At 42.6% G+C, this 27,273-nt stretch overlaps 1 protein-coding gene across 1 annotated transcript in view; it reads left to right on the plus strand.

The window, feature by feature from the left end:
• LOC139648666 (A disintegrin and metalloproteinase with thrombospondin motifs 16) overlaps positions 1–27,273 on the plus strand; it is a gene marked incomplete at its 3' end in the record, with an annotated part of 166,731 nt that overhangs the window by 117,761 nt on the left and 21,697 nt on the right. The window contains exons 4-11 of the mRNA XM_071524847.1: positions 11,394–11,555; positions 11,706–11,931; positions 14,811–15,013; positions 17,187–17,270; positions 18,697–18,856; positions 20,669–20,774; positions 21,068–21,205; positions 24,703–24,856. Of these exons, the coding sequence (XP_071380948.1) occupies positions 11,394–11,555; positions 11,706–11,931; positions 14,811–15,013; positions 17,187–17,270; positions 18,697–18,856; positions 20,669–20,774; positions 21,068–21,205; positions 24,703–24,856 (1,233 nt within the window). The remainder of the gene's footprint in view (positions 1–11,393; positions 11,556–11,705; positions 11,932–14,810; positions 15,014–17,186; positions 17,271–18,696; positions 18,857–20,668; positions 20,775–21,067; positions 21,206–24,702; positions 24,857–27,273) is intronic.

The raw sequence follows: 27,273 nt of genomic DNA on the forward strand, positions 1-27,273 counted from the left end.
TTTTGGTCATTGTCACATAAACTGTCTTGGTTTTAGCCCTAGTCTCTAGCCTACTCTAAAACAATGAATTGTCGCTTGAGAGGAGTCAGATCAGTTAAACCTGCAATAAGTGACATCAGACCTTATAACCAATCCTGACACTAATGTGTGCTATGTGAAGATTTCATTGAGACATAATGATATAAACAAATATCCACACACACAGGCCAGCTGTGTTGTTGTTTTCACCTCTTTTCTAAATCTTGTTGTCAAATTCTGGTCCAGAACAAAGGCCATTCAGTAGCTTACCATTTTTTTAACCTAGCACCTCCTCGCTGTTTAAAAGCAGCTCTCACCCCCTCCTATTCCTGAAAAGTTTCTCATAATGGCGATGGAGTAAACTTAGTACACAAGTAAACTTGCAACTGCCTCTTGTGGGACGTAAACGTCAGTGGGAGGAAAGGCCTGGCAAAGTGAGACTGGTGACCGGCGAGACTTCTCCGTAGGTACGGTGAGTTTAGCTGTTAGCCTTTATGCATAGTGCTTTGCAATGTTTGTCCTTTGTTGGCCTCAGTAGTGCAGTGGCTTTGTGGGTGTTATTTACAAATGTGTTGCACTGTCTGTCACCCTTTAATGGTCAGAAAATGTTGCTTATTGCAGCTTTAAAGTTGAACCGTTGGTTTTTGGCTTTTTTAGCCAGCCAACTAGCCAGCAAGCTAATTTGGCAAAGCAACTGATGCTAATGTTAACATGGAACTATACCCACTACTAACACTATTCTGCTAGCCTATGTTAGTGCGTGGGCAGGTTAGCTGACAAGATATTATCTAAACACAAAATTGGCCAGATTTATCAGTGACTCTTTAAGTGTGTGGACTTTCCCAGTGACAATATTTGGCTGCCGTCTTCATATTGTATCATTTAGCCTCCATTCAGATCTGGCTAATGAGGATGATTTGTGTTAGCTTGGACTGAAATATGTGAGCCAAAGGCTGCTGGTTAGTAAAATTTCCAACTGTTGTTCACTTTGGTCTGTATGACTGTGCTTTCTTTATATTTTTTGTGGTGGTGGTTAGGGATCATTGTGTTTTTATTTCCAATTTTAGCATGTTTTTTAGCATTTGAATGCGTAGGCTAACATTGATATTAAAAAAAACACGCTACGGTTAATTCTAATTATCAGCCCTAGACTTGTTTGTGTTTTCTGGGAAAACTTGGCCAAATTCCAGTTGTAGCTGTGGTGGTCCACCACTGCCAAGTGAATATAAAGGAAACATTACTGTAAGCATGACATTAAGTCCACTTAAAGCCTAAGTGAGGCAGCTCCACCCATCCACTCCAACTGTCATTCCAACCCTCTTAGTAGTCTGGACCAAAGAACAAAGGACTACATGAATACACACATAATTCTCTCAGTCTTGAACTCATATACACACACACTTTAAATACTCTACACACACACACACACACACACACTTTCAATATATTTGATTGCCTTTATGACCATTGTAGACATGTCCCCTATTCTGCAGCTATCCTGTATTGATACTTCATAACTCAACAGTCAATTTAGGATGGAGACACAGTGCAAGAACTGGGTAGAAGGCATGTAAAAACTCAGGAGTTCTGTAATGTCACTCCTTTGCCCTTAAATGTAAGTGCTATCTGCAAATCCCAGTTTGACACAGTTTGACAGAATGAACTGTGTCTGGAGAGCAATCAGACCAGTGTTAAAGCTTTGTGCTGGAAGGATCACCTTGATCGGCCTACATTTCTCTTTAACATAGCTTTTTGTTGTTATTAATAAATCTCAGCACTGTTTTTGTTGGTTTGTTGTTTATATTTCCACTGTGGAGGACCACTGCTGTGTCTGAGAATGTCCCATAAATCTACACAGAGAGAATGGCCCATCTCCAGGGATGCTTCTTCTTCTGTGTGTGTGTGTGTGTGTGTGTGTGTGTGTGTGCGTGTGCGTGTGCGTGTGTGTATGTGTGTCTGCATTTTAGACCAGAACCCAGTAAAAGAATCAGCCAAGAGGTCCAGAGGTTACAGAGACTGTAAATGTGGTTCTCACGACTGGGGCTGACTGGGATGGACTGGGATGGGTCAGTGAATCAATGGGAATTTGACTTTTTCTTGTGTGAATCAGAGAACTGCATAAACTAGGCTAGCAGGACAAAGGTAGTTAGACATCTGGTGAAAGCCTAAGATATACAGTTTCATATACAACAGTTGTTACTCAAAAATGGCACATGTAGTTCATACTGTGACCTGCATATTTTAACATGCATTATACAGTACCTGCACATGCATTATGTTATGTAAACATGGACTGAATGCAAGATACATTTCAATAGCTTTTCCTGTAATGTCTTGCATCCAAGCAAATTATGACTAATAGAGAGAAACTGCAAATAGCATCTCTAGTATAGTAATTTGATAAAACCTTACCTGCCCTTAGATGTAATATTTGAATTAATATTCCTGTTGTACCCACCTGGCTATTGATGCATGTGAAAAAGTTGTTTTCTTTTTTCATCCAATTGTCATCTGACTGTTTGTGTGTGTTCATGCGTGTGTGTGTGTGTGTGTGTGTGTGTGTGTGTGTGTGTGTGTGTGTGCATGCATTCATGTATATACATATGTCTTGTGTCTGCTCCAGATTATATCACTATGTCTTGTCAAAGCTTGGTTCCAAAGTTCACGAGGCCATCTGACGGCTCATAGGAGACCTTGGTCTTTGGCTTCCTTTTTGGCAGACGACAGGTAAATATTGACCAGACGAAGCAAGATCAATATCGGTATTGATCTGTCAGAGCACCTGGCCTCCAACTAGAGCATGATACCAGTCAGATGGGACCATTCCCACCAGTGCTCAGTGAGGAATTTCTATGCATTTGAAACCTGAATTGTGAGCATTATCGTCATTGGCTGGATTTTGTTTTACTGCTTCGACTGCTGTAAACATTTGATGTCTTGGATTGTAAAACAAAAAAGTATTCATTCATCTCCTCTCCTCTGAAGAATTCGACATTGTTAGTGTGCAGTTCAGTAGAGTGAGTCACTCACTCTGTCCTCACGCCAGTGTTTTCTCAGCCTGGCTGATGGAGGGAAAGACAGGGGAAAAGAGAGAGAGGGATGGAAAGAGGAAGACTTTAAGGGTCATTGTTCCCTCCGTGGCATTTTGAAGGGCTGAAAACCCCCTTGTAAGGAGGAGTGCCATGTTGTAAATCCCATGTATAAATTCTCTTTTCAACTCCCCTCCTCTGGCAGCCCGTATGGTGGTTAGCCCCACTTTGATGACAGTGGGGAGTTCAACCATAAAAATCTCATACTTACAAGTGAGGAGTTGGTGGAATAAAAGAGGCAGGCCAAGCCCACTGACTGCACTGTTCACCTGCCAAACGGTTTGAGACTCTGCAGACACAGTGACACACATGTGGACGGGGGGATCGTAAAGCAGGTCCTTCTGTGTGTCGACTTCATGCCGCGGCGTAATCCGCTTTAGTCTGGCTTTTATGGGGGGTGAGGGGGACCGAGTTGAGGGGTGAGTAGAGTGCCATGCAGGCCTTGTTTAACACTGCTACACTGAATCATTTTTTTCCACTATATATGACATCTCATATTTTTTTCATTGCTGCCCAGATAGGGGACAGTTTCCCAAAGCACTTTCAATCAATAAGATCATATTGGCCCATTTGCAAACAGCAGAACAAAAACAGTCGTAGTGTTTGGGTCCTTTGGGTTCTAATCTGTGTCATGTAGGCCATAAGTCCAGAAATCTGGTTCTAATTGAGTGTTTAATACAGAGCCTTGGAGTGCTAGTCCTTACTGCCACCACACAGTGGAAACTGTTTAGCCTGCTTACAACCCTGACATGTTACACATATACACGCAAATACATGTTTTTGGTTAGTGAAAGTGCAGCATCAACCACAATGCAGTCACCACTGGAACTTATGGGGTTTAAATGCCTTGCTCAAAAGCGCTACAAGTCCGTCCATGCATAGCCCATATAGTCATAATTGAATGAATGAGTGGACATGACAACCCGTGAACTTAAGGAAGCAGAGATGAATCTATTGTAAGATTTTGAAGACTACAATACATACTGAACTCTATGCAGAGATGAACGTCACAGCTATGGACACTGAGACTATGCTAGATCTAAGACATTTTTGCGAATGCCTTTTAATGTCTTATAAATGTCAGTTTTTCATATCCATCAATCACTCTGTAATCTAGTGAACATTAATAGGTGACACTTCTGGCTGTCTCGGTGTACTTTTTGCCTCTAAAATGCGTTCCTTCATCACCCCTAAAGCCTCGCCACATCTGTATCTGTTTGTCTGATCTAATTTTACTCAGCCGTCTCATACACACCTTTCATTTGAACCAAAGGGAAACGCTAAATGTCCTCCCCCTACAAATCACTCGGAGGTCATGTTTTTTTCCTCTTGTAAAAGGACGGGCGTGTTGCTTGCCTCGGGGCTGGTAGTAGTAGTAGTAATGCTAGAACGTGGCGCGCTCGTCCCACCTCTTCTCTGGGATTTCCAAGAGCCTGTGAGACTATTGATGTGATGAAGCTTTGAACAACATGCAGTGTGGTCTTGGCCGTTTGCTATAATCAGCTTTCACAACGTACGACCAATCAAGAGGGTTCGTTACTGTGTTTCATCATCTGCTATCATCACTCTCGGTTTCTTAAGTCATACAAAGCAAATTATATATAGATACTGAGTCATGTGCATATGGCTCAGAGACTGGAATTGAGCCTGTTTGGAAAATTTTGTTTGTCAAATTGATAGACCTCCAGTTGGTGTAATGTATTCTGGACAGCTAGCCAACAGATGACTAAGAAATGGCTTGAAGTCGAGTCTCTAATTGATTAAGAATTGGTGTCCTGTGTTGACGTGTGGCCTCACAGAATCATTCTCAGTTTTCCAATACTCCATGTCAACGTTGAGCTAAAGGTTAAGTCCCTGCCTTCCAGCTCCTACAGATGCAGCCGTCATGGAACCAGTTTTAATTGTGCGCATTGAACACAGCAGAGACTTGCTGCTGCAGTTCACAGAAGAACTGTTTGGAAAATTCAAATTTTGCTTGTTATTGGTTGTCAGAGGACACAACAGAGTCTTGTTTGAGAGACAAATACTAAAAAAATTGGATGCAATACTTTATATTATTTGAGAAAGAACAGGCCGCATTTGCAAGTTGAAGGATGTACAATGGGGATTCCAGTGTTGCTGTGTTGTTGTTTTTTCTGGTTACTATGCATAAAACTATGGGTGCTTAATAAGTAGGCCTGACTCCTATTCTTAGTTACTGTATTACACTCTCTGAACTCTGAGACATACTTCCCCTAACCTTGGAGCAAGTGGAAAAGCATGCTTGGACCAGAAAGTTCGGTAATAAATATGAAATATGCATGAAGTTAAAGTTTCCGGAAGAGAGAGAAAGAGGGAGAGAGAGACAAAGAGAGAGAGAGAGAGAGAGAGAGAGATCTCATATACTGCACGGAGTCAGGTGCATCTTTTAATGCGCTGAATGCTCCCCCCCCCCAGTTCCGTTTTGCTCCTGTTTAGTTTTTTTTTCCCGTCCACCCCTCATATCTTTCCTGTCGCTACGTGTCTGGATGCGTCTGACTCCAGAGAGTCCAGCTGTTTGCGCCCTCCCAAGTAGTGTTTCAGCATTTTATGACTGCTATTTGCACCTCGTAGAGCGCAGTGTGTAATCTGATGACTTTGGCTATTTAGGAACGGCACTAGTGTGACCTAATCTCCTAACATAGCGGATGCATGTTGTTTTGCGTAAAAAAAGGATTAAGCTTAAAGACTGTAGAGAGTTTACAGACTGTACACATCATAAAAGAATATTTCTGGGGATTGTGGACGGTTATAGGCAGGAAGGCAAAGTAGAGGATGCATTATATGTGGATTTGTTGGGCTGCAAATAGTGCAGGTGGCTTTACAAGTGTTGCCCAACTATAAAAACAGCAACCTGTAAATGGAAAGACATCACAGTGGTTTTTTTGTGGTTGTGTTATCGGAATATCTAGTCACTTAGTCATGAAATGATATTCGTGGCGACGTCTGAAAGCTTGTTCTACACACTCCCTACTAATTTCACATGCGTTAGAAGCTCACAGGACCGACTGACACTTTTCAATGCATAATGCAACATCAACATCTGGGTTGAGGGTCTTTAGCGAAGGGTAGAGACGTAAAGAGAGAAATCGTTAAAGGATCAGAGTGCTGTTGATCTATGTTGAGGGGAAGCGGTCCAGTCAGTCGGCGTGACAGCAGAGCTAGAGCAGAGGAAACATGTGTGCAGTATGACACGTGGTTCTTGTTATTATGGAGCCGCAAATACAAGCCATACCAGTAGCTCGTATGTGATTATATTCCCTGACTCGGTGTGCTTAGAGTGGTCTAACACAAGGCTTCCAAGGGTCTTCATGTCAAGGCCCCCTTAATAGATACACATTAGACCATGGACCCCCATTTGATGAAGATTTGTCTGACGGACCCCCTTTTGACAAGATAATGGTTATTAAATATGATACAGAACTGGAAAAGTCTTTATACTGCAGGTATGAAGAACTATCATCAGTCTCTAACTTGTCTAACTTCAAATAAATGAAATAATAGTGACATTAAACTGTTCCTCATTTTGCTGTGGGCCCCCTGGGACTTCATCACGGGACCCCTGGGGGTCCCCGGACCCCAGTTTGGGAACCAGCGGTCTAACATGTCACAGAATACTTTTTGATATTTAAAGGATAAGTTTGGCAATTTTGGCATAATTTGACAAACCCCATTTGGACTTGGATTTGTTAGCAGCAAGGGGCAACGGAGCTCGCCGTTTCAACTGATAGCTGACTCTGGAGCCAGTATTCTCTGTGGGTCCAAGTACTACAGGTATGTAAGAGACAATATAGGTCCAAAATCACCAAACTTATCCTTTAAGACAATTGTGATAAGAGGCAGAACTCGGCAAAAGTCAAAAAGCTAAAAGCCTCAGCATCTTGTCATTGTTGAAGAGACAGACCAATCTGTATACAGAAACTGTCAAATCTGTCTGAAATCAAAACCTTGTGCTGAAAGGGAACAGACAGAAGTGTCACTGCTGACTGCAGAAGTTCATGTTTGGTGACATGCTTGTTCCTGCTGCTGCCATGATGATCTGCCCCCAAGAGGAATTGTTTAGGAAGTTTTGCAGCAGCAGCATTTCTATAATTACTACCTCCTGCATATTATTTATTGTTGCGAAATTGTTTGTGGCATTAACATCAGAGCAGTATGCCGATACAAACAGCAGAGCCATGGATGAAAATATCTAGCACCAGCTCTCACCATGCAGTTGAAAATAATCTTAGCACATGTACAAGTACATGTCTTTACAGTAAATAGCCTATACTGTACATTCAAGGCTCTTGTATAAGACTGAAATTCTGCTGCATTACCCTGTCAACTCTCAGACTGCTCTTTAGTATATATCAGAACATGACAGTTTCTATTACAACCCCTAACTATACGCAGAGAACAGTCCAGTCCAATGTTATTGCTGGTAACACACACTGCGGGTGTGAATCCTGTGTTTGTCACTTTCCATTACGGGTTTCCTCGTCTTCTGTCTCTCTCCCCCATCTCCTTTTACTGCCATCAAAATGAACCGACCAAAAATAAAAGGGAAATCCCCATCCTTTCCCTTCCCTCAGTCCCCTCCCCTGCGCCGAAAAGCTTGAAATCTCCACTGCGTGTGTCGGAGATTCCAAATCACTTGAATTCTCGCTTTGTTTCACCGTCACGTGTCGGGAGAGCCGCTTCAGTCTCAAGACTACAAGTTTGACAGCACCGCAGCTCAGGTCAGACCAGGCCCCGCCGTGCCTTGGAACCAAATTATGACAATCGTCTGTGATTACGCAGCGTCGGGGCGAGCGCCACGCGGATGACAGGATCACGCACCGGTTGTCACAAGTGATTGGAACCAACGATCCTGGCCGGGGTTCCCGGCAAGGATTATTTCTTGACCGCTGGCAGGCGAGTCAGAAGGTGGAAATGCACTTGAAAGCGTTCAGTCTTATGATTCCCCCCCCCCCACCCCCCACCCCTCTCTTTCTCTCTCTCTCCCGTTCTCCAAAGCAAATTGTGAGCATTATATCAGGGTCAATCGTCCATAATCAATGCTGTCTCTTTGAGTTGAGTTCAACATTGTGCTGGATGCCGGAGGAAAAGCACAGCTGTAGCGTTTTTTTGGGGGGGATTTTAACAGAGAGAATGGAAATGACAGTGCTGGGAGCTTTTTTTTTTTTCGCTGACATAGCAGGACGAGGGAGACTGAAGCAGCCATTGTTTGTTTTACAGAGGGCCTAAAAGATTGTAATCTTCCCTTTAAGTAGTAGGCCCTAAAAAAAGTTTCCGGGCTGTAAATATGTCTCCAAATATGTTTCTGTGTCACTGTTTGTGGTTATGTTTTGCCTGTGAGACACCGCTTTACTGTAGGGTGGGAAATGATCATTATCTGACGCAGAAACACCTGTAAACAAACAACCGCTCTCCACCGGCTTTGTGGTACGAGTGTAAAACGCAGCAGTGGGATTTGGACTAACATTTCCCACATGGTCGCTACGAACCGCCATGACATTCCTGACACCGCAGGGGTCGTACAGATGCTTTTTAATACTGGGCAGTGAGTCCAGTGAGGAATTGTTTGGAAAATGCCAATTCTGTTCTCTTTTCGCTGTTAGACGGTGCAAAGTCTTAATATTGGGTCACGTTTTACAGCATTTGAGAGAGAATCCACCGCACTGACTGCTGGATAAACGCAGGATAGACGACTTTTAATGACGGCTCGACCGCTGAAAGTGCACTCGCCGCGCTACGTGATGAAAGCCGTAAACTCTTCAGCCGCTGCGGTCACAGCTTTACAGATCTGTATTGGCCCGCGTTCTCCGAGTTCATCATTTTCAGATTTAGTGCTTGATGCAGCCGCAGCCGTTTTCCACGGGCCGAGTCCCACTGGCTTCCTGATCTGTGGTCGATAGGCTGGCCGAGGCAGAAGCCCGGGTTAGTTAGTGGTGATGAAATGGGGAAAATCAGCACCGAGGCTCATTATAGCGACATCAAACGCATCACCAGTGCAGCCCTGCTTTCGGCAAGGCTGACTGATTGCGACTGGAGGCGCACCCACGTTAATGCACACACACACATATACGCACACACACATACACTCACACACTCATTTGAACATGTCTATCCTCTGTTTCTCCGGCTATCTCTCACTCTCTCCCTCTTGCACTGCGTTGACACAGATTCACATTCTCTACACACACATACACCCACATACACACACACACACACACACACTCTGGGCCAGCCGCGACCCCACCGCTGCCACTGTGGCAGGCTGTTTCTGACAGTCAGTGGGACGGCTGTGGTGACGAAGGACCTCACACTCCACTCACAGCTCACAGTCAAAAAAAAAGAAAAAAGAAAAAAAAGGAGACTGCAGTCAATTAAACATATTTTAGGGAAACCACCATTACTGCCAAGCACAGTTAACAGGCCAAACGCTGTGTGCCAGCTGACTGTCAACACTGATGTGGCGCGTGTTTGGAGAGACAGGGAGAGACAGACAGAGAGAGAGAGAGAGAGAGAGAGCAAGATCCAAGTGAAGTCCAAATCTGCTGCGCTGATAGAAGTGTATTGAAAATGGAATATCAAAAGCATACAATTAAAGAGAGAGAGAGAGAGTCAGACAGCTTGAAACAGAGAGAGAGAGAGAGTCAACTAAAGAAATCCTTTGCTGAACCTTTGGTGATTTAAAATGGGCTTTCCCCTCTCTTAACCCCCAGCATTGAAAGCACAAGGCATGGGTGATCAAAGTGGGGCCCCCACCCAAATTTGGACCTCCATAAAAAAAAACATTTTAGGCCCTCCAACTTGTTCCAAAGAGTGTGAAATACTCTGATTCAATTAAATAAAATCTTAAGAAATTGTTTAGAAAAAAAATGGCTCATTAAAAGTCATATTAATAAGAACCATGATTTCATAAAACATAATAAGCTATTTTTTGCTTGCTATATTTCTAATGGATTATGACGATTGGCCCTTGGCCCTTTACATATATGTATGTATATAATGTATATTCTTTACATAAGGGATGTCCAAACTTTGTGTATATATATATATACATATATATATATATATATATATATTGTTTATAAGAGGGATGTCACCTCCTTTCATCCCCAGACTGCCCTTCATGTTTGAAACAGCTCAAACTCTTTCTTGCTGGCTAAGTGTTATTTAGATTTAGCTGAGATAACGTCTGACCCTGAACAGCAAAACAGATGTTGAACATGAAGAAACACAGCCAGTAATTGAGCCAGGTTGAGGTTTAAGGGGGTCAGTTAGCAGTGACCTGAGAGTCAAATCTTGACTAATTGCTGACAGAGACAGATTGGGAAGTTAAATGAATAGCTGGAGAGGGTTATGGTTTTGTCCTTTTGTGAGATATGGCTGCTGTTTTTTTAGCTTTGTATCCCCCATAGGCTATGTTCAGCGGAATAGAATGTGTAGGCTGTCGAGGTGCTACACTTCTTCACCTACACATACTCCGCAGGTCACCTTTAAATATTTTATCACGAGACTAGCTACGTGACTAAAAGCTCAGTAAGTAGAAGTAAAAATGAAAATGGGTTTATACTTAGAAATATGCTTTGTGTGAATATCGTAATTTGCAAGCAATGTTAGACAGTATTTTAAACTTTTTTAAACTACAAGATGTTTTGGCATCCCAAAATGGGTTCTTGGTCTCTTTCCTTTGGGTGTCCACATAAAACTGTTTCCTAAACTATGATTTTGGACCCAAAATGGGCCGTGGCTATATATTTCTTTTGGGTCCCCATATGGCGTGAGTACATACAAATTAGCTTGGGTGCTATAGTGGGACTAGTACTCAATTTCAGTCCCAGGCTGAAAAAGCTTAAAGGAATAGTTCACCTAAAAATGAAAATGTTGTCATTACCTAGTAACCCTCATGTCAGGTGAAACACTGGTGAAATTTGTATGTTAATAGGCTAACACAGCGAGTTAGCTAGCACCGCTTCTTATCAGCCTTCTCCAAAACAGCTGTTAAAGCTCATAACTTCAACAACAACTTCTCCAAAACAACAATATTGGACTTCGGGACCCATAGTGCAATCGTTTGACTTCAGAACACTTGATTTATGCTGTGTGTATGGTCATTTTTTGCCCTTTTTGGAACTCTAAAGAAACGGTCTCCAGTCACTGCTAGCAAACCCGTTGTGTGTTATATTCACATACGTAGATAATGATGAACTTTTCCGTTTTGGGTGAACTATTCCTTTACTGCTGTGAAGCTAACGGGACTCTCTGTTTTGCCTCTAGTCAGGTTTAATCCGAACTCAGGATGCGGACTACTTCCTGAGACCCGTGTCCCCCGGCCTCGCCCAGAGGGAGAACTTCACAGGACCCTCCAGCCACCAGCCGCACATACTCTACAAGAGTAACACAGATTCCCAGACAGACCAGAGAGATCACCAGCCTCATGTGCTGCATAAGAGATCTACAGACACACAGACAGACTCTAGTCTTTATGAGGAATCCACAGACACACAGACAAAACCTTATATTCTATGGGAGAAATCCACAGACGAGCAGATGAACTCAAGCAGTCATGAAGTGCACAGTCTCAACAAGAGATCCACACGCTCACAGACAAATCCTACCTACAACGCAGTGACCGAAGATCGCCGGGAGAGTCCGCAAAAGCAGCAGTATAGCGTCCATCATCATCACCACGGCAACAGTAACAACAACAACCACGGCGACCAGATACAGCACCATGGCAGTGGCCATCACCATGACGAGGACTACAGGCACGGGGAGAAGCAGAAGCAGCACTTCTGCGGGAGACGGAAGAAATGTATGTAAGGGCAATCTCTCATTCTAATCACGATGCAGTGCGCCACATTACTGCACACTGTGCACTCATACACCACCTCTTTATGTATTAAAGACACTTCAGGCATTCGTACACTAATTTCATTAGTTTTTACAAGGGGACACAAAGCGGGCACTTAGGACATGAAGGCAAGAGAATTGAGAAAAAGATTGCAAGATTTTTTCTGCTTGGATGATACTTGATGTCCTTTTAATTGGCACCTTTTTCTTCTCTTTAATGACAGTTGTCCAGCTGTAATTCATGTTAAGAGCATGTCAAAGTTGTGCTTGATGAGATATTAGTTATTAAGTTCTTATTTTTATATTGAGGCAAGTGCGTGTTGTTCTGTTAAGGCTTATGGCATCATTCATAATTGAAAACAGGTATAGAGAGGGATGGTTGCCCGGTGATAGAATTTACCGTAGAGGTGTTGTGGGCCCAATTCAACAAATTATAAGCATTTATAATGGGGTTAAGCTCACTTGATAACCCAGATGATTTACCAATACTTTCCCACTTTCACCTTTAATCTCTGAGTAAGACTGTTGCTTATCAAAGATAAGGGATATATTAATCCCATTTACTTTTACTGACTAAATTACTTTTAGCACATCTTGCTTTGCACATTTTGCTTTGAAAGAAGGGTTGTAGCCACCCCCACCCCCCAAGTTGACAGGTTATAACAGAAAAAAACGTAACGCGATATATGAATAAGAGTACTCCCACCCAGACCAGATGCACTTCTCACATTGGCAATGTCATAACATATTCTTAAATTCCTGGCTATAACTAAATTAGTGATCTGACCTCAAAGAGGTTAGGTTATTTCAAAGGAACTTTCATTTTCAATGTTGATGAATTCCCTCACCGGTTACAGTGTCATATTGCAACAATTTGACATATATCGTGTTGGTCATATTCATTTCATTTTTGGTTAACTGTATTAATAGCTGACCTCACAGGGTTGTGGTTGGTTGGTGTAAGGGGACCACACCAATAGTGTATGTCCTGTCCCATATTCATTTTATGGTACCGAATGTCAGTATCATCCTATGCTCAGTGAGTGCTGTGAACGTTCACTTAACACAGATTTGTCTAATTAGGACAACACACGCTGCCTCATTTTTCAACACTGTTAAAAGTAGCACATGCTGTGTTAATGTGCTCCTATTAACACATCATTAACTTGTGTTGTGTTAAAGAGTAAGACAAGATGTGTGTTGTCCCTGACCTGAACATAAGAACGTGTCATAAATGCAGCAAAACAGCTTTTTTTTAAATTGCCAAGAGTTGACTTCATTAGTGATTTGACTTAATAGGACTGGGAAGTTTGAAAGGGAACATTTGAACACAGTTTTACACAATGTCAAATGTTTGTTTCTCAGTTTCATTAACATTTTTGACTGGCTGTCTTGGAAATTTGACCTCATGGGATAGGAAGCTTTCAAAGGAAAGTTTTGACTTGCATTTCACATGGTGACAAGTGTTTGCTCTCTGGGAATTATCTCAATTTCCCCTGGCATGTTTTTTTGGTCGACTTCGTTAGTGACTTAACCTGTGGAAGGTTGGTTTCAAAGGGAAGTGTTTTATATTCACATTACCCTGTGACAAATGTTTGCTCTCAAGAAATTATCTCAAGATCAGTTGACATTGTTGGCCTCACAGGGGGTTGAGGTCATTTCAAAGAGAGCAGGGATAGGGATTTGGATTTGGGGGGTAGTACCACCACCACCATTACCCTGCAGAACCCCAGCTGTCTGTCCCCTGTGAAAACACACTCGTGTTTACATTCCCAGAGGATGACATCACTGAACACCTGTGCCGTGTTTTAGCCAGAAAGGCACTTTGGTCACTCACCTGCTTTCCGGCTATATAAGCAAACGCTCTAGACTTTATAGTTTATCGCGCGCAGGCGGTGTGAGGTGAAAGTTTATGATAACCTGAAAACGTGCAAGTGGAGATTGGAGGCGATCGTGTCAAAAGCAGCCATGGTTTTAGACCGTGCTTTACTCTGATTGGTGTGTACTATTGACCTCGTGTCCTAGTGTGTAAGTGAATATGAATGTGAGAAGGTACTTTTTTTTCCCCGGCGGCAACTCCAAGCTTCAAAAGGAGAGTTAAAAACAGGGCGGAGCAGGGCATTTGATGTTAAGATTAAGTCTTTGTGTTTGTCTGAGTCATGTGTTCACTTAACAAAGCTCTGATAAGTCTTCATATTAGGCCTGCATTAATTTGTTGCAGTTGCATCATGATTTTTTATAGATGTATAGATTTTTCCTAAAGAGATGTTATAATTCACTGGAATCATTAGGCACCAATCAGAATCAGAATTACCTTTATTAGGTTAAAACATGAATTGTTTTTACCACCAGTAAAGAAGCATAAAATGGCCTGTGTCTACCATTATCTCACTTTGCTTTAGGTCTATATGAAGTTAGTCAGAGATCTCTATATACATTGTGTTTATAGAGAATTTGACTTGGCGTAGTTGGTGCTAATATACAGCACATCACACAGTCTCACAGCATACTTAATGGTAACATAACACTGAGATTGCCAGAGTCAACACTAGAAAACCCTCAGTATTTATCCATGACATCAGGGCATGAAACTGAGATTATAGTTAATCACCCAGAGTGGTTGTCAACTACTTGCCAAAATCACTGGGAGAATTGTCACACTTATCAGGCACTCACAGCCAAAAGTGACGTTTGGCTGGTGGCTAGAGGTTAATTTCAAGCCTTCCATGTCATATAGTCGAGTTGGATGGGAATTGTAAGAGATTGAATGTGCTTTTCACGGTGCGTAGGGGTTTATTCTGTTCGTTATACCCCCTGTATCTCCATCTATCTCTTTTCCAGACATGCCCAAGCCTCCAGAAGAAGACCGCTTCGTCCTCCCCGATGAGTACAAGTTCGTCCCCAGGAACAAACGGGCGGTGCTGATGAAGCAGCACGGCAACCAGAAGCTCAACGTGGAGACGCTGGTGGTGGTGGACAGGAAGATGATGGACAACCACGGCCACGAGAACATCACCACATACGTTCTCACCGTGCTTAATATGGTGAGGGAAAGAATCGATAGAGATCATGCAGTGGAGAGAGATGGAGGAGGCATCCAGACTAGGCTGCACCTTGAAGGTCCAATCAGTGTTTGCAGTTCCACAGCTTAGTTCATTTTTCTCAAGGATTTTTCTGAAGTATTCTTTAGTATACTTTTACCCGCAGGCACTTGCAAAATGGTGAGTGCATGCCATTCGATGTAAGACTGGAGACTCTTCTGCATACTGGGCCACAGTATGTAGAAATTAATTTACCAGTGGATCACACAATAATACAGCATATCCCGATGTTAAAATCTTGTGAGCAGTGGTTGATTTCTCCTCCTTATTAAATTAATTGCAGGAACTCGGAGAGTGTTGTACATCCTCCACTGTGGAAACCAATTTGGCAGGGAAAGGAAGAACTTGCCATGCCTTAGAATAAGTGAATTCAAATTTGATCATGTATTTTTTAGCATTATACTGGAGAGCAAAGATCAAGTAAACATAGGTAGAAATGTATTTGTTTGGTAACCTACGTCTATTTATTTTATGAATATCTTGTCAGTCATCAGTCATTGCTCCCCAGTCATTTAACATGGGTTTGAAGGTTTTGGTGGCATCTGATATGAGATGCTGGGATTTTGGCCCTAGTTTAGGGTTTAGTGACTCGACACCCTTCACTCTCACTTATCTGAAAGAACCCATCTAAAAAACAGGAAAACCGATATCTGGGTGAGATCATAGCCGCACCTCCCTCCGTCTCCCCCTCCCCCTCTCAGCTGATCTCCAAGCGTATTCCGTCATGCTCGTTTTGCTACTTAATGACTGACTGACAAATCCAAAGATAATCCGCCTATTTTGAAAACACGGTTCCCTCCAGTAGAGACCGGGGGTCGGAGCAGTCACGGAGGACTCACCTAAATACAGTATGGGGTTTCACAGAAAACACCCAACCCCCCTTATCCCCCTGCCAGCTCCCATGGGTCTTAGAGGGGCTGGGGTTCAAATAACCTAATTCTGGTCAGCTGGGATGGTCAGCGTGAGATAAACTCTACACAGATTTTTGGGATCAGATATGCCATTCCTGCGTTTCCCTAGATTTATTTTGCAAAGACCTCAAAAACATTCTGTAATGACTCATCTGTAAGAGCATACTCCTTAGAAACTGACGCTAATGTGTTTCTCTTAAGTGGCAGGGAAAACACTCGTGATTCACTGTATCTGTCGAATCGCTCACATGAGAAACCCTGTCAGATCTCTCAGCTCGGGATCAGAAAGCGACCGCGGTTGCCTCCTCGACTTCAGAACGATGGCTTGAATTCGATAGCAAACAACAGCCCCCGTCTCTGTTCACGAGTCGGCGGAGAGGAAGATCGAACATCGGGAACATAAGGAAAGAATGAAGAGAAAAAGTCTCTGTGAGTGGCACCTGCGGTATTCATAGGGCCCGAGAGAGAGAGAGAGAGAGAGAGAGAGAGGCAAGCGCAGAGAGGGAACAAGAGAGAAAGATCAGGAGTCCACTTTCAAAGCCCAAATCCACTGTTCTGATTAATGTGCAGATATTCGTGTGAGAGCAAGAAGCTGAATTGGAAACAGCAGTTGTGGCTGTAATACTTCAATGATGGCATCAGAGGGGCATTTGTCTGTTATTTCCACAGGGATCTCAAGCTTGTTGTTTCTCATATATTGAACACAGATCCCTACCTAATATATGTAATATATATAGGAGTGAGAGTATATATCTCTAAAATATAGGATATCTGTACTACACTTCATCCGTATATGACATTATAGATCCAGTGATTCTAGTGGCTGATGATTGATCTTGCAATATGTTTTGTAAGCCTGAAGATCACTTACTGATATTCAAATCTCCAACAATCTCTGAAAACATTGCATGTTCAAAAGTGTTCTGATTCACCTGGGTAGCAGAGGAATCAGTGCCTGTTCCAGTGCAAAGTAATCAGTTGTTAGTCCTTGATTTTCCTGCAAGCCCGGAAAAAAAAAAGTGTTGTCAAAGTCACTGGAAAGGAGGCTTTACCTCAAGATATCTCTAGAGCTGTAAACAGCACTGTGTTATGGTAACAGGGCTTATGTGAATGGAGGCGATTACGGACAAATGAAAGTATTCTATGAAACGATATGGTTCGCAATATTAGTGTGTAATAATAACATTTGCTTGTGTGCCTCCCAGGTCTCCAGTCTCTTCAAAGATGGAACGATAGGGGGGAACATCAACATAGTGATCGTGGGTCTGGTGCTTTTGGATGAAGAGCAGGTAAGCGCCTCATTGCTTGTCAGTGTTGTCAGGTGAAATCCTCTTATCTCCAGCTTCTCAGAAATGAAGGATAACATGCAGTCCATTGTGATTGATGACCAGGGATTTTTGAAGTTAAAGTTTGGAGTTGGAGTTTTTTAGATTGGAAAAAGGGAACCCCAATAACTCCCAAAATCAAACGATAAAACTTCCATCTGAAAACAGCAATATTCGAGCTGTTTTAAACTGTGAGTTTGTGCCTTTAGCACCCGGAGTCTGTATTAGTTGTGCGGGTCATAGGACTAAAGACACACAGGGACTGAAAGAAAATGATCTTTTGTTTGTTTGTTGATCTGCTGGCAATATTAGCCCCAAGGTCCAGATCTCTTAAGTCTCTCTGAGAGTTTCCTGAGGTCGCCTTAACTACTAAGGACTTTTACACTGATACCTTAATTATAGGGTATACATTTCCTTGGATCTTTGCCAGATTTAGGAGGGAAATTCTCAGGGAGTGCGAGAGAGAGAGAGAGAACGAGTGAGAGAGAGAGAGAAAGAGAGAGAGGCGGGGTGGTTTCAGAGAGAGAGAGAGAGAGTAGAGCAGGCGAGGAGATTTTCGTTTCCATCCACCTGTGTGTGATGTTAATGGGTTTCAATCTTCCCCAAGAGGCCATCATCAGGGAGAGGAATGCCAGTAATGCCCCAGACCTTTACTTTGTCTTCCAAGGAACATTTATTTTATCTGTGTCTCTGTTCACTTGTTCATGCTCCATTTAACCCATAGAAAAGAAGAGTCTAAAGAAGTAGATAATCAAATGTTGACACTAGACAAGGATCTGTTCAACCTCAAAACCTCACAACGAACATTATTACCCTACATAGTCGCTAATAACACTGAGCGTAGCAGCACTGGCTCCTCTTGTTCATTTGGGTGCTGAGGTGGTTTTATTAATATTTGTCTACTTCGAATGAAGGAACACAGTCTGATTATGTGTGCTAGGCCTCAGCTCAGTTCAGTTCAGTTCCATTCAGTTCAGTTCAGTTCAGTTCAAAACAGCATCCTCTTATCTCAATTCAGTTCAATTCAAAACAGCATTTAAATGATAAATAATGTTAAGTTACAACAGGTCACTTATATACAGTAAAGTGACAATAGTTTATGGACTATATAGAGTAACAATAGTTTATATGTATGAACTCTAGGATGAAAATGCGTCAAATATATAGAATGACAATTGCTATAATCTATGGAGATCAGATCAAATTACTAATTTCTAGCTTTGTGACAGGACCTGACGTATTTTGCCTTTGCCCATAAAGATAATTAACTTTTCTTTGAATTTCATCTTGGAATGTTTCCCACAGGAAGGAAGATTTTTCACAGTGACAGTATGTTTTTTTTTTGTTTTTTTTTACTCTTTCTTGACTTTCTGTCTCCTTCCTCCGGCAGGACGGCTTGGTGATCAACCACCATGCCGACCACACGCTGAACAGTTTCTGCCAGTGGCAGTCCGGCCTGGGAGGCAGAGAGGGCCGACGCCACGACCACGCCATCCTCCTCACCGGCCTCGACATCTGCTCCTGGAAGAACGAACCCTGCGATACCCTGGGTGCGTCTCTCTCTCTCTCTCTCTCTCTCTCTCTCTCTCTCTCTCTCTCTCTCTCTCTCTCTCTCTCTCTCCCTCCATCTCCCACTCTGGGAAGGTGCCACTCTCCTCTGTCACACGGTGTGTCCCAGTGTCACACCAACTCAAACCAGATGTTGAACGGATCTGCAGCTTTCAGATCTTTTTTTTAGCCCACTGTACCACACATTGTATGTCGTGTTATGGAATCAATCTTAAGTTTAACAGCAGAAAAAACATTAACAATTTCGCAAAAACATAATCTGAAGGGCTCCTTTTATTCATTGTAGCAAAAAAAAATGTATGTTACTTCATCACTCAATAATTCATCACTCAATTCAATCCCCAGACAAAGGATTTATGATTTGCCAGCAATCTTTTTGTATGAGCGCATAGTGTCACGTTTTAAATTTGGAACTAGACTCTTCAATTCTCTTGCTATCCAGCTTCAGAAAATACAAAACATAATAATAGTGCTGTAGTCATTATCTGTATAGACCCGGCTCTTCTGCTTGACATACACAAACTCTCCCAGTCACTGTGATTGTACACCATTCTAACAAACTAACAACAGCTTGTTTGTGGTAATGACCAGGCCGACACATTGTTGTCTTCCACACTGTGAGAAAAAACTTCCATTTTGAGTCCCAGAGTTTCACACAATGACACACACACCCAACACACACACACACAGTACCTCCAAGCATAGACTTTAGTTTTGACTTCAAAGTGTCGTCAGCTAGTATTAGCCGCAGTTTTTGCTGTGAAACCCCAGTTCAAAGGTGTGTGTGTGTGTGTGTGTGTGTGTGTGTGTGTGTCAGTGTGTGTGTGCGTGTGTGTGGCAGTCTTAGATCTGTCTGATTCCCCAAGGTACAAGGCCAAATGACCATTAGCGCTACCAGTCAGCATATAACAACACCATTTATTTGCACTACAGTTACAGCCCCATTCCTTAATGTTTACCCCCATATTTCATAACCAGTATATAATATCAATGATGTAGCTCTTTCCTGACGCAATATAGGAACAAAACGGCAGTTCTCACAGTTAATCTGCCTCCTCGTGTTAAATACCGCTGATATTCACATTAATTATGTACATGAGAACTCCACTTCAGGGGTTATGTGTGTAACGGAGAATTACTCGACTCCTGACATGAAAGGAGGCCCCTTATTCTTTTTGATTAAGAGCCAGGGGTGGTGTGTGTGTGTGTGTGTGTCTGTGTGTGTGTGAGACAGAGAGAGAGAGAGAGAAAGAGAGAGAGAGAGAAAGACAGAGAGAGAGGACACACAGAGACATAAAGAGAGATAAATAGTCATAGAGAGTGCAAAAAAGGAGAGAGAAATGCAGAGGGGGGATGGGAAGACAGAGAGAGAATGCCTGTTTTATACTGGTGTTTTAAAGTGAAGTGAGTGGGAGCAGTGGGAACTTTTTCCCATAGATCCCCACATTTTAACACATGTATTTCTACTGTGTGCAATCCTCAACTACCTTTTTATGAATTGACAATGCATTGTAAAGTAAACATATTGTTAAATCTATGCCAGGGACTGATTTATTTTAAATTCTGTGTGCTAACATTTTGTCATCCGGCCACAGTATCAAGTGGTTTCAGAATCACACAAGCCTGTTTACATTAATGTTGTAGACTGATTCAGTATAGGTTGGCTATCTGCCACAGTGGCTAATACAAATGTCATTTAATACCCAGACACAAACGTGTGTCTTCATGTTTCCCAGTTTCTGTATTTTGTGTTACAGTTAATATGAAATCGCTCCTGTTGTGTCACCATGCAGGTTTTGCTCCAATTAGTGGGATGTGCAGCAAGTACCGAAGCTGCACCATTAATGAAGACACAGGACTGGGCCTGGCCTTCACCATTGCCCATGAGTCTGGACACAAGTAAGGGGTTTCTATCTGTTGAATGTGTTTAAAATGTGTCTGATTATCAACCAAAAATGGAAGCGTGTTCATATATCCATTGTGATCATTTTGCTTACCGTACCCAAACACTTGCATGGAAATCTCTAGGAATGTGTTGAAAAATGACACAGCATGAGTTTGATAGGTGTTAATAGCAGATGCTTTATATAGACAAGCATTTTTTCAAGCATTGCGTTTTATTTCCATATACAAAAATTCTGTGTCTTGTGTTTTGCAAATGAAAATCTTTTCTTCCCTGATTCATTCCCTAGTTTTGGAATGGTCCATGATGGTGAGGGGAACGTCTGTAAGAAGTCTGAGGGCAACATCATGTCTCCCACTCTGGCCGGCCACAACGGCATCTTCTCCTGGTCTGCCTGCAGCCGCCAGTACCTCAGCCGCTTCCTCAAGTAAGCAACCATGACAAGTTATTCAAAAAAATATATATACATATCCATATTAGTACTATGTTTTTGCTCTGGTAAAGAATGCTAAAAGACCAAGTCTGGATCAATAAAGTATTACTACTACTTTTACTTACTTACAGTTATAAGATGCTAAAAAGTGCATAATGTCAGATTGATGGATAGCACATGAGCATACATAGCATACTTGAACCCCAGTCTATAACATATACAGAACATAAGAGCTACATCACATCAGCATGGCACATTGATAAATACTGAATAAATCCTCATGCCAGTTATTAAGTGCTCATGTAACAAAGCAGTCAAACAATGTGTAAAAATAAAAGTCTGCCTGGCAATAGCTGTTTTATAACTGAAAAACATGTACTGAGTCTTACTGATCGATGAACATGTTTTAAATGTGAAACATATCAGCAGACAAGTCAGTTACAAATTCAGCTCAGGGGACCAAGTGAAAAGCTACACTTACATGTTATAACTATTAGGGGACTTGCCTTCTTTTGCAAAAGCAAGGACATACAGGCTTGTGTGTGTATATGTGTGTGTGTGTGTGTGTGTCAGGGGCTTAAATATAGCTGACGTAGCAGCCAAGCTGAGTGATATGTGGTGCTGCTATCCTCCTGTTAGTCTTGTTTTACAGACTATATGTATCCAGAGTATGGGTATGTATTATGTGTCGAGGTACATGTGAGTGAATGTGTGTGAGGGAGAAAGGTGGCGCAAGAGGGAGAAAGAGTTTGTGTGTGTGTGTGTGTGTGTGTCCATGTGTGTGTGTCTGCAATAACTGCATTTCCCTGCCTGTACTCACTCAAGCGAGCAAAACAAGCAACGCAGCATCCGTGCGTCTGCATGTGTCTGCCTGTGTTTCTAGGTGTGTGTGTGTGTCCGTGTGTCTACGTGTGTGTAACCGGAGAGCCCAGAGCCAGTGCCCTCCACTAAATTTACCAGCGTGTTAACTGAACTGTCAGGTCTCCCCTCTCTGACTGGTGGAGACAGACAGTGTATTTCCTCGCTGAGTTATTAGAGCCGGGGTGACCTCACCCTCGTTAGGCCTGTCAGCCTTATATTAAACTCCCATCACCCCCTGAGGCCATGTGGAGGGGAGATCTGCACCAGTGAACCAGTGGTAGTCTCATAATCACTGAGTGACAAAAATGCTGCGACATTGTATCTTTTTCCTAATTGTAATCAACAGAATGGCATATTTAACAGTTTTTTTTTTAGGTAAACACACCTTATGGAGTTATTAGAGACTCTTGTGTGTCTCAAGCTCTATCTGTTAAGGAGGGGAGCTTAGTGCCAGCCAGCAGACTGTCACATTTTAGATCACACTCACTCTAAATCTGTCTGTCCTCAGTCAGCCGTGACAAACAGAGGTCTGCGTCAATGCACTACATGTAGAGTCAGATGCTCTATCAGAGCCCTTGGTCATAACTAAAACAGGGATGGACTACTTTCATGGCGGGGAGACCAAAAAAACGAATAAGGCAGCGGTACACGAGCTTTACAAGATTCTCCTCTCGTTCCATTTCTTCTGCCAAGCTTGGTCACACCTGAAAGGCCTACACCGACATTTTGGGAGTTTGGTCCGTTGGTCACCTTACCCAATATGTGACAAGAGGATAGACACCAAAATCATCTCTGTGTCTCCGGTAGTTAGCTCTGTTCAGTGTGCATGCTAACGCTTTAGCATACAGTATACAGCGCAAAAAACTTTAGCTGGATTTTAAGAAGGTAAAACACAGGAAAAAAGGAATGAGCTAAGATAAGACTCTTTCAGTGCAAAAAATGTCATACGTGATTTTTAAAAGCTCCATCAATCTCTCTTTAGGAGGTAAAAGATAACCTAGGGAGGATGTACACAGACTTTACTCAATTAGACCGACCCACACAAATATAAAAGATTTTTTCTGGCTAACTTCACTCATTCCCTGTGCAAACAAAAGAATCTACACTTGATCTCTCTGGTTCCAAAGAGTGCATTCTTTTTTTGTCTATTTCACCAACAAGCCTGGCAGGTTTAGACGTGTCATTGAAGTTGACTAACTATCCAGCCTTAGAGCTGCTACAGGTTCTCTTTTTCTCACTTTTAGGATCATACTAGTCACTTACGATTACTTAACATGCTGTATGCTAAAGCGTTAGCATGCACAGAGATACCTACTGGACACACAGAGAAGATTTTGGTGCCGATCCTCTCGTTGAAAATTGGGTAAGGTGACCAATGGACCAAACTCCCCAAAATTCAGTGTATAAATTCAGGGATTATCATCTGATAGAGATGGGCCAGAGGATCTGCTGAAAACCCTAGAAAAGAATGGGTTTCTTTTCAATTCCCTTTCTCTTCTCTTGTACAGTGTGTGTAACATACATTTGGTGAACACTTTTGTCCAAAGCTTCTTGCACTGCCATCAGTGTATATTATGGGTGGTTCCAGGGGGAATCCAACCCGAGAACCTTGTGTCATGCTTTAACAACTAAGCTTAAACAGTCTGTGTGTGTGTGTGTGTGTGTGTGTGTGTGTGTGTATGTGCTGGAAATGTAATGTATTTTTCAGAATGCCTGTGACATATAATGTGAATAATATAGGATAATGGAGAATCAACCACAATGACAGCATAGGTAGAACAGCCATTGTTCTTTGTAGACACATAGGACCCATAAAGCCATGGAAGATCGCATGCAGTAATACACACTCACACACACATACACACACTCACACTCGCACACACTCTGCTAAAGCAATCAGGACCACTCACCAGCACGATGAACCATTCCAACATATTTTGCCTTTTCAAGCTCTTTCCACCATATTTTGTGTTATATTCCCCTGACTGCAGTGCTAAAGCAGTAAAACATCTCTCTATAGTTACCAATGATATCAGCTAACATCGGAAACCCCCCATCGGTGTTAAGGATATGAGTGATATGGGCAAGCAATTTTTTTTTATGTCTGTCATAATTGAGTGTCTGATGCATTAAACCCATTACTCTCAGGGTTTGAGTTTGGCAAACTTGTTATGTTACCACGGCAACGCTTTATGGTACTCTCCGAAGTGGGAAACAATGGAATATCGCGGACGGATGCTCTCTCCGGTGAAATTTGTGTGTGTGCATGAGGTCGCGATGTATAGCAACTACAATTCATTTCTCTCCGCGAGATTTATAAACCGTGGCACTGAATCTCATGTCCGTACTGTTTATGTCTGCATACATGCTGTATATCAGCAAAGTTGTTTAAAGATACATGATTAATTCCCCCTCTCCTTCACTCTCTCTCCTACACTACTTTCCTTTCTTCTCCTGTCCTCCCATCCCGCTTCTCCTCTACTCCCCTCTCCCTCCTGCCACTCCTCTCCTCTTCTCCCATTCCCTCTTCTCTTGCCTTTCCTTTCCTTTCCTTTCCTTTCCTTTCCTTTCCTTTCCTTTCCTTTCCTTTCCTTTCCTCCTCTCCTCTCCTCTCCTCTCCTCTCCTCCAGTTCTGCCCAGGCTCTTTGCCTATCAGATGAACCCAGAGCGGTGAAAGAGTATCAATACCCTGAGAAGCTGCCTGGCGAGCTGTACGACGCGGACACACAGTGCAAATGGCAGTTTGGGGAGAAGGCCAAACTCTGCACCCTGGATTTTAAGAAGGTAAAAAAATGTCATACGTGATTTTTAAAAGCTCCATCAATCTCTCTTTAGGAGGTAAAAGATAACCTAGGGAGGATGTACACGGACTTTAGTCAATTAGACCGACCCACGCAAATATAAAAGGGAGTCGAAATGCCTCGCTACGGCTCTCAGCGGTTTTCTCAGCGCACCCACCCGATCTTGGCACGCGGTCGACCGCTTAATTGGTCCAAAAAAAAAACGAATAAAAGCCGGTGGCATTTGTCTATTCACGGAGAATGAGGAGCGATAGAGCGTGGGATGGAGGGAATGAGGTAGGGGAAAAGAGGAGGAAGGAAGAAATAAGGGCGAGGGAAGGATGAAGAAAGGAACTGATGGATGACCTTAGACTCGCCTGCCCTCGTGGACCCCCCACACACACACACATACAGTACGTGCAGACTCGCACACACAGGCACACACACACACAGGCTGGGCAGAGAGAGTTACAGTGCTGCCCATGAAATACTCACTGGGATGGACAGCTAAATATACATTGGAGCGTTGCCAATGGGAATCTCTCCTTGTTGCTCTCCCATTGTCTCGTTGCTGCTGATAGTACTGTAATTGACTTAAACTGCCTCCCATATTAAGGAATTGCTTCAAGGCCCTTGGTCCAAAGGAAATCATTGAATATGCATTAGAAAACTGCAAAACTGTAAGAGAGTCAATGGGAAAATCAACCCTTTTTTCAAATTTAGGGATGGCAAAGAATAACAGTACATGGAAGATTAAGGTATATCCTACAGAAAACTTGACCTGGTTGACTTTTCTATTGACACCTGTGAATTTTTGCCCCAAAGTCATAAAAAATATCGTCTCCATGTGCGAGACATTGTTAGCTCACACAGTTCAAAAACGTCAACACGGGAGATCTAATGCATTCTGCAGGACACAGACTAAATGTTTAATGCGTCCACATAAGTCAGCGCATTATGCTCGAAATTGTTTACATCTCACTGTTATTTTTTTTCCCCCCCGAATAGATTGGAGCGTGGGACGTCATTGGCGCCGAGCCAAAAATCACATAAAGTTTTGTTGTCGTCTTTTTTTCTTCTTCGAGATTACTTTTGAGGAATTCCTGCTTTATTAGACAGCGCAGAGTGGAAAGGTTTTGGAAGTGTGACAAAGAGGTCATAAACTGCATTTGAACCCATGATACCAGCACATGGTATCCTCCTTAGCCTGCTGAGTCACCAAAACACCCATGCACTATTTCAGTTCGGGGGCTATCTGAGAATGGCTCCCTTGCGGTTTTCGTTGTTGCCGATTGGCTCAGACGTCCGTACAGTATCTCTCCTCCTGCACCTGGTAGCAGCAAGGTGCACAGGACAGCGAAATCCCAGAGCAGCCCTCATGCTCCAGACACTTGTTACTCATAAAAAAAAAAAAAAAAAAAAAACTACAACAAGACTCTGCCTCTGTGGTGCAATTCATTGTGTTATGAACTCATGTTTCATAAAAGTTTTTGGCAGGCGTTGTCGAGATAAGGCACCACTGGAGGAGGCAAATGATACTCTCTGTGGGGTGTGGGGTGGGACGGAGCTGGGTTACCCTAGCAAAAAGCAAAATAGTTTAAGTGGGTCTTTTCTCTCTGTCTCTCTCTCGCTCTCCCTTTTCCCTGCCTCTGTCTCTCTTTTACTGCTGGAAAAGCCCTGAGCAAGCAAAACAGCTGCACAAATAGGCCTTGGGATGAGTTCCATGATGGCTTTTGGCAGCCAGCTTCTGAGGCAGAGGTGCCTGTCTGCATCTGCACCGAGTTGTCAGAATCTGATATAGTCATTCAGATACTAACAGTGTGGACATGTTAAAAAGTAGCAGGCCAAGGTTCTCAGGCAATGTGACCGGGGGAAACCACCTGATGCTCCCATCTGAATTTACAACACTGTTGAGAAACGTAGCCATGACTATCGTGTGAATTTGGTGGGGAACTTCTACTGCCTCCACAATGCTCATGACCTCTTCTGTCATAATATTGATATACTGTGTATGTGTTACTTCTGACTACAATGGAAAAACAACAACTATGGAACGATGGAAAAAGAAAACTATGAACACATTGTCAACTGTGTTCATTTTATTCTTTTGTCAGTGCGCTGCATTTAATTTCATCTGCATTTCAAATCACTGACACATTATACTGCCTGTGAGATAATGCCTTACAACTGTGGGACCACAGTGTCATATCAAAATAAGTTTATCCTTAAATCCTGAAAAAATGACTTTTTAGAGATGCAAATTTCTGCAGCATACTGATCATTTTCCAAAACATTACTGTTCAGACAGCTTGTCTTTCAGCAAGTTTCCATCACTGTCTTTTTATAGCTCCCTAAAGCCAAAAGAACATTGTCATTACAATTTATCTTTCTTCCCATCACTGGCTTTGTGTGCAACTGAGA

This window comes from Centroberyx affinis, unplaced genomic scaffold (genome assembly GCF_046629955.1).
Source record: "Centroberyx affinis isolate AG114_WGS23_722 - 3 ecotype Tasmania unplaced genomic scaffold, CSIRO-AGI_Caff_v1 ptg001241l_1, whole genome shotgun sequence".
Lineage (NCBI taxonomy): Eukaryota > Metazoa > Chordata > Actinopteri > Beryciformes > Berycidae > Centroberyx > Centroberyx affinis.